The 8,580-nt window shown below is 38.0% G+C and overlaps 1 protein-coding gene across 1 annotated transcript in view; it reads right to left on the bottom strand.

The window, feature by feature from the left end:
• Nucleotides 1-339: 339 nt before the first annotated feature.
• Nucleotides 340-8,580, bottom strand: part of LOC107741958 (breakpoint cluster region protein-like) — a 31,697-nt gene continuing 23,456 nt past the window's right edge. The window contains exons 17-23 of the mRNA XM_016554780.1: nucleotides 6,064-6,123; nucleotides 5,873-5,982; nucleotides 3,413-3,552; nucleotides 3,173-3,307; nucleotides 2,965-3,070; nucleotides 1,488-1,650; nucleotides 340-1,263 (exon numbers count right to left, since the gene is read on the bottom strand). Coding sequence (XP_016410266.1) covers nucleotides 1,174-1,263; nucleotides 1,488-1,650; nucleotides 2,965-3,070; nucleotides 3,173-3,307; nucleotides 3,413-3,552; nucleotides 5,873-5,982; nucleotides 6,064-6,123 — 804 coding nt within the window. The 3' untranslated portion in view covers nucleotides 340-1,173. The remainder of the gene's footprint in view (nucleotides 1,264-1,487; nucleotides 1,651-2,964; nucleotides 3,071-3,172; nucleotides 3,308-3,412; nucleotides 3,553-5,872; nucleotides 5,983-6,063; nucleotides 6,124-8,580) is intronic.

Here is an 8,580-nt window from a genome sequence, read left to right as displayed (position 1 = left end):
AGTTAATGCAAGCTAAAAACCTCTCCGTTTGGTCATCTCTCAACACTAGATATATGGCAGGGAAACGCTAATGTGGTGTGCTATCCTCTGAGCATTTTCAAATGCTGAACAGATTAAAAAAGACAGGAAAATAAGAGGATATGTAAGGAATCTACAGTACTTCGTAACACGGATAAGTTAGCGATAAACATAGAAGTTCTTTGAAAAGACACTGATGTTGATATCTGTACCCAAATAAATATTAATTATTCTATATTACATAAAAAAATCAGAATAAAGAAAAATATATTGAATGTACTTAGAACTTTATGAAAGATTATCTCTCTCCCAAAATATGAGGGGAAAAAAATCTTGACTACGAAAGCATAATGAAACATGTATCATATGTTTTTAAACACACTCATGAATGCTTAAATATTGCTTGATAGAGAGGTATGGGCCAAAAAATGTTTTTATATTAGCAAGATTTTTCTCAATTTTATGTTTGTTTCTCAATGTTATCTTAAATTAGAATCACATCAAGACTGACAATAACTGAACCAAACACTATCTTCTACAAAGAAATCCTTTTAAATTAAGTCATTTAAATGATTGACATACACTAACAGAAGCTATCCATTTGACCTTTAAAGAGTCTGTAAAAAGAACTACGTTGAACTGCCATGTAATTATCTATCATATAAAAGGCTCCAAAATCTGGAACGGTTTGGAGCTGGATACTGAATTGTAGCAGCACAGAAAGAGCATCAGTGTCCAGTGGGGACAGGCGAAATGAGGACAAACACAAAAAAGCCAGAAGAGACAGAATTCAGTCACCAGCTGATATGAAAGACCAGACACAAGAGCATGCTCAGGGATCTGAGGAGTCACAAAATGAAAAGCGAAGGTGCTGAACGGACACTGATGTTCAGAGGAAAATTGGCGGTTTACATGGAGGGTTCAGTAATATTCAAAATGTGCTCCGAGTAAGTCGAGTTCTTCAATGTTTAAAGGGGCTGTGTTGCCCCCTAGTGGCGACAGCTAGAAAAAAAGCGCGAAAGGCGAAGCACTCCTGCTTTTGCCCAGGAGGAGTTGCTCTTGTGCATTCCAGTGTCCATAATACCCAGTGGGTGGACATGCTTGCTTACTCCCTCTCCCACTGGTGTAAGACTTACAATGGGAATAAGGATTCCTTTACACCTCTGTGGAAAACAGGATACTCTGTCTCTTACTGTCTGGCGTCGGGATGGTCTCCAGCTGAAGGAAATACAGCAAAACTTGCACCTACAGAACCAAAGAAGACAGAATTATGCACATATCAGGAGACGTGTAATGGATAAAACATAAATGCATTACTGTAAATGTGTTTTCCATTGTTTTTACAAACAGAGACACATTTAAATGATTTTCAATGGTGCTTGACATCATGTCCACAGTCCTTAAATTGTAAACAGTCAATTAATCGTGGTTTTCCTTATGGTCCATGCTGAAAATAGGTCTGAGTGTACCTGTGACATGACTTCCAGTGACCAGCTGTCCCCCATCGTGATAGGCTGTGTAGGGTTAGTGGGGATTTTACTGTCCTTCTCAGAAGGTCGTAGCAGGGTTGGGCCAAACACGGTGGCCAGATTGTGAAGAGACATCTTGTTTACGCTCTCCTTTTCTGCAACCCTAGAAACAAAAAGAGAAAGAGCAGGAAGAGAGAAAAGAGAGATGATCAGTGTATGAATGCATCCAGTTTGCTATTATGAAACTTACATTAAATTTAATTACAATTAATTAAATTTTTCTACCTCCAATTTTAAAAAAAATCAAATAATTTATATACATAATATTTGTACAGTTTGGTGGCACTGAATTAAAAAAATTTAAAAATCTTTTTTTTTGCATAACGGCAATGAGAATTTGAAAGGAAATTTTTTTATTAAGCTTGATAATTCTTAAAGAAAACTATATTCTCTTATAATATAGTCTGTTTTTTTAAATGAGGGTGAAAACTGAAATTTGTTCATGGTGAGATTCACCAACTAAACTTATTGATCATGAAGCCAGCAGCACTCTACGTTTACATGCACCCAAATAATCCATTAGTATATAATCCATCGGATTGATGGCTCAATCGGACTGAAAAGCCTTCACATAAACACCTTAAGCGATCCGACTGAGCTCGATCCGAATAAAATTTTGATCATATTTAAAGGGGTGGTTTATTCCTTTTCTAATACGATTGAGAGTGCATGTAAACACTCAATCGGATTGAAAACCGAAACTTGAAAGGACTGCACATGTGCAATGATGCAGAAATAGCATGACATATGAACAAGCTGTTCTTTCTGTTGAATACAGTGTTGTATTAATGAGTGTCCCGTCATTATAAAACTCCTTTCACTCAGTATCTGTGAAGTGGAGCAGGACAACCTCCCACCAGTCCTTGTTTTGGATTCTCATCCACAGACGACTGGTTTTGGGCGCAGGGAGGGGCATTTTACTGCACGATAAATATAAGCAGCACGGCACAGCGGTTTATATGTTCATGGTCGCCATATTATGACCAGAAATGGATAAATATTCATTCTGCTGTTTAAAACAAATAAAGAAAGAGTGTAGGAGAATGATTATTATGCGCAAACAGCGGGAAACACGCTATATTCGTGCAGTGTGCGCATGTCAAAGCTTGTGACATATAAACATGCACATCAACTGGATCACTTTATTTAGCATTCATGTAAACTCCTCAATCTGAATGAATTCAATCCGATTGAAACAAAAGTTGTGCATGTAAACATAGAAGCATCATTCGATCAGACCATGTTTCAGAAACGTTTCTATCAGCCAATCATAGCCTTAACCCTAAGCCTATCTTTAACCCTTCCCCTAAATTCATACAGCTATGATTTCTTCATATGAATGTTCCAGAAACAATGGATTTTGATCTTGTTGTTAAGTGTCTTAGAACATTGTCAAAGTCATCAGCAACTTGTCTACCTCTTGAGATGATCCAGCAGGAAGAGGAAGGTGACCAGGTTGGGCTCTGGTAGAGAAAGCAGGAGGTTCAGCATACAGCTCTCCTTAGCTACGCTGTCTGAAAGAGCTGCAGAGAAACGAGGACATAATCAACATAATTATACCTTCAGAAAGCCAAGTCTGCTCAATACTTAGCAATGTGTTTTCCAAGTAAAAACAACTGACACACCAATGCCTCCTGCAAAGTTAGGGTAGAGCTCGTCAGTGAACAGGGGCTCAGGAAGCTCCCTGAAGTACAGCTTCAGCGTTCCGGCAATGGCGTTCACATCCATCTCACTCATCATTACTGACACGTCTTTATTATCTGTTACAGAGAGAGACAGAGAGAGAGATCAGCAACTAAACTGGCTGACTGGATCTGTCTGTCATTACTCTATGTAAAAAAAACACAGGTTTGATGGACACTCACTGGTGTCAAAGGCAGTCTTGAGTGCCTGAATGTCAGTGGCCACTCCTGAGACACGGTAGATGCCCACTTCCTCCATTCCTCTTCTCTCGATCTCCTCTAGACACTGTCTGACGATGTAGGGCACTTTAGAGCGTTCCCGTCTGAGACAAGAAATAATACCAGTATCACAAGACCAGCTATATGATTTTAACGATGATGAGACAGAAACAAGGACTACATTTTTTTTTTACTTGCATTCAGTCAAAATAGGATAAACAAAAATGACAAAATGTAAAATTTGTCATTTTAAGCATATGATCTTAAATCTACCATTACTATTAGCGTTCACGTACATTAAAAATATTACATTTATATTACATTATCAAATATATTACCGTTACCGTTAAATACATAACACTACCATTATGCTCACCAAGGCTGCATTTATTTGATAAAAATTACAGTAAAAACAGTAATATGGTTAAATATTATTATAATTTTAAAATAATCGTTTTTTATTTATTTAATATAATTTAAAATGTTATTTATTACTGAGATGGCAAAGCTGAATTTTCAGCAGCCATTAATCCAGTCTTCAGTGTAACATGATCCTCCAGAAATCATTCTAATATGCTGATTTGGTGCTCAAGAAACATTTCTTATTATTATCAATGTTAAAAAAAGCAGTTGTGCTGCTTAATATTTTTGTGGAACCATAACACATTTTTCAGGCTTCTATGATGAATTTACTGCATCTTTCCTGAATAAAAGTATTAATTAGGGCCGCACGATATTGGAAAAAATTCAAATTGCGATATTTTATTTTTCTGCGATATATATTGCGATGTGAGAAAAAAAAATCAACACATGACTTGAATAGTTTATTTGGAAAAAAAAAAATCAATGATTGGGGTGTTTTTGTTGGCGAGTAAATCAGCATAGGAAATAAACAAATTACAAGTATAGATAAATATAACAGAACAAAGATACAAATGAAATAATATATTTTTCAGGTAATTCTAACAGTATTCAGGTACATGTTTTGTTGTTTGGTTAACATTCATGACACAGAAAGCCTCAGGAACATTAAACTGCTGTAAACCAAAATACTGCCACACACATCCATTTTCTTTCTCAATTGTTTCCCTTCACCTAAGCTATAAGCATCTGTGATCTGTGTTTACAAGGATACTTGCAGAGCACAGTATTTCAGGCACAAATAGACTTGAACAGAATTCAGTGTACACGTGCATCTGCGTGGCTCTCACTGTCTACACCGGATGCAAGCGGCACGGCGCGAAACGATAAAATACAATGAACCCATTATAATCAGTGATGCTGTCTACACTGGATGCGGCGCGACAAATACCCGACAGTAAACTGATGCCGCATTCTATTTTTGATGCACTCACAGCGTCGCGTCTAGTGTAGACAGACTTTGGGACCGCTCACATGTCGCACCTAAAAACGCGTGGGAAAACGCCAGCCGCGCCGCTTTCTCCTTTCCAAAGCACTCGGGAGCTTGCGCTTTCGTGGCGTCTGCCGTTGCTAAGCAACCGTGACCTGCGCTCTCCTCGACGACGCGGAAGTTTCAACAAATGATAAATAGATTTCCAGCACTGAAAATCGTGTGCAGTAGCTCTGCTACTAAATGCATTTAAAATGGGTATCTCTGTACAGCTGTCGTGTCCGGTGTAGACACCGTGTCTGTGTGTGTGAGCAAAGAAAACAATCAGTATAAATATAACGATCAGTATACTAAACATCGTACATCCTGCGATGTGACTATCGCGGATGCGCACATCGCAATATCGATGCGGAAACGATATATCATGCAGCCCTAGTATTAATTCTTAAAAACAAAACAAAAAAAGAACAATAGTGTATATGCAAATGAGATTTGAAAAGTATGGCTTAAATTTGTTTAACTGTGTCTGTCTCTCAAATAAAGCTATCACAGTTTCAGAAAAGTTGGTTGTATGTGCTTCTCAAAATTGACAGCCTGTGTTCACTGTACATTTTCATTGTAAGGAAAAGAGCAGCTTGGAAATTAAGCAGAATAATGCCTTTACATTTACATTAATCAGCGGTAGGTGCTGCTAATGTAGAGACCTTTGATGCACATGTTAGGGTCTGAGCATCTGTACTGGTGTTGTCATGTTGTCTTCATAGCATTAATTGGTTCTGCCCTTAAACCCATTAGGAAGCTCATTATAGGCAATCCTCATTACTGTCAATCAAATCCGAACACAAACACTGCACAGAAAGGGCAGAATTCTATGAAGCCTATTTTCATAGAATTCTATACTATTTACTATTTTCTGTACTGTATATTCTGATTTTCTTTGACACAATGAATCCCTGAAAAAGCACGATAACTTACAGTATCAAAATGTGTGCGCTTTAAACTCCTTTTTATAAGAAAGACCAAATAATTGTCTAGTGTATGTCTATCCTCATATAAAATGTGTGCTGACTCACTTTGTCACCATGGAGATATTTACTCCAAACACACCCATGGGCTTCCGTGAGGGCATTCTCTTCAGGCTGAACTCACGGCTGGTGAACTTCATAGATATCTTCACCTCAATCTTCAGAAAAAGGTGTACAATTAGTAATTAGAGTTTTGGATGGTAGGATTACAGCAGAGGAGCAGATGTGAATGCACTTACCCCATTCATAGGTATGACTGTTCTCTGCCAGTCTTTACCCTGGAGCATCTGAGGATCCAACTGGATAAAAAACAAAACAAGAAAAAGACATATAAAATACAATGGGATTTCCAACACAGACACATAACATTTGTCTTTGCTGAGATCTAGAGGGCTTTTGGATTGGCTACACATTTCTTCATCCAACACCACTGATGTTATGAAGGGCTTGTAGTGATGTGAACATTTTTCATACTGCCACTTCTCCTTATACAGCAGTTTTGCACATCACCAGCCAATTTCTCTGACCCCTCTAAGCAAACGTGGGGCCATCTGGAGTGGGCCAAATTCAGCGTGTTCCTTTCCCTCATCCGGGCCTAATCTCCATATGGTCTCGTGTAAGGCCTGATCCTGCTCTGCTATCTAATCTCATCATCTCAGTCATTACAACCTGTATGTCAACGCGGCAGGGAGAGAGAAAGAGTGAGAACTGGGGCTTTGGCCACCAATGCCAGCATAGGTCATTAGAGCGCCACTGGCATGGGAAAACCCACCCACACACACAAAAATGCTAAATTAATTATCCTTTATTACTATTAACATATATTTTTATATGCAACATCTCGGAGTAAAGTAGAATAATGACATGAGTGGAAAGAATTATAAATAAAAGTTATATACATATTATATATAAATATATATAAAATAAGAAAAATGTTAAAAAATAAATATTTTGAAGTATTGCATGTCACACTGCAAGACACTGCTGTCACTACTTAACCAGTTACCCATTCACAACTGTTAAACTGGCAAGTGACTTAAACTGTTCACTTTCAACATAAACAACTTCATGCCATTTTTCCCCTCACTTTACCTTTCTTCTGTGCAAGACATTTTGTACAAGGCCCCATAACCTTGTTCCTTTGCCTGCCGGGGCAGTTTGTGTGGAAATATCTACCGCCAAACCCTTCACCAGCCCCACATCACAGTCCTCAACGGGTGGAGAGCAGCTCCTGCGCTCCTCACCCAGTCCTAACCACTCTTCACTCATCTCCTTCGTATCTACGACTGTGCAAAAACTGAGCAGAGATCTTCAGCTGGAACTGGAAATCCCTTAGGATGTAGTGTGATATGGATCTTGTAGATCCTTACGGTTTATATAATGTTCTAAAAAGATCCATGGCTGCTCCAGATGTCTTCCATTCAAATAATTCAGAGGGTCTTCAATATCAGATGAAGTGTTTAAGTAGCTCTTTTAACAATAATAAATCCTCAGTCCGGTGCAAGTGTTGAGCTACAGAGATCCAATTACTCTGTACACTGCAAATGCTGATATTAATGATTCATCCAGATTCTCTGAGAATCCCAAAATCTACTGCTGTTCACTTAAGTATCTTATTTCCTTCTTTACCGTCTCGACACTGTTTCCTTTTGTAAGTCTGTGTAACTTTCTATTTCTGCACCTCCAGCTTGTATTAGATGATCCCTTGACTTACCTTAGTCTGAGTAAGCTGCCCTGCCCCAACCCATACACAGCCACTAACGTCCAGTGCACCAATCAGAGCATCTCTTAAAGGTTTATTCTGCTGCCATGCAGTAGTTATCATTTACAAAAATTTACAAAAAAATAAAGAAAAAAATAAAACAATTTTGCTATCTGAAATAGCTAGCAATTTAAAACTAAATAAATTAATTAAAACATTTTTTCATGATTAAAAAAAAAAAGATTAATTTTAGTTAGACCCTGAATTGTATACATTCAATACATTAAACATGAAAAAATTGCATTATATAGTGATACATTAGATGGCAATGCCTGTAAGAAATGTGACAGCATTTAACGCATTTAAATAATATTAGTTAACACATAACGAGCCCTAAAATTATGAAATGAAAATATAAAACTAAATTTACTAATGAATTCAAAATAGCAGTTTTAAAATAAAACAAAAAACTAAATTAACTATAAACTTAATTGAAAATAATAATTGAAAATTGAAAGAAAAAAACACTTTCATATTTATGTCTTTGAATCTACCTATTATATTTCCAATAGCAGAGTAGTCCAGATTTATTTAGAAAGTTAATTTGTTGGCAGACCACTGGAAAGTGCACTTAGGACTAAGGAGAACTTAAAACCAAATAGTAGGGATGCTCCGATCGATCGGCCGATAATCATATTTTATGACTCGATCGGTACTCACCAACTTGGCCGATCTCAGGAACCGATCGCAATTTGATGACGTCAACGCGTGACGACGTACATGATGCGTGGGGACATAAATGATTTGGCACCGCAGTCATGTCATCGCCGGTGTGGCAATGCTATGACGTTTCGAGAAACAATGAAAAATTCGCTGTTTGTCGTGTATGTTTTGCATGATTCATCTACACAGCAGATTCAGTGACGTTAGAGCTGATCTGCGCCTCACTGCACGCGTCTGCGACGCGTTACGGCTCCAGGGCCACCGGAGCTGATCGCGGCCGCTCTAGTCAGTGCTTGTGTTTATCAGCCAGCCGCGGCACGTTTCTGAAGCG

Source organism: Sinocyclocheilus rhinocerous, unplaced genomic scaffold (genome assembly GCF_001515625.1).
Source record: "Sinocyclocheilus rhinocerous isolate Xijiao unplaced genomic scaffold, SAMN03320098_v1.1 scaffold826, whole genome shotgun sequence".
In the NCBI taxonomy this organism is placed as follows: Eukaryota; Metazoa; Chordata; class Actinopteri; order Cypriniformes; family Cyprinidae; genus Sinocyclocheilus; species Sinocyclocheilus rhinocerous.
The sequence above is the reverse complement of the archived record's forward strand: the minus strand, read 5'-3'. Positions and strand labels throughout refer to the sequence as shown.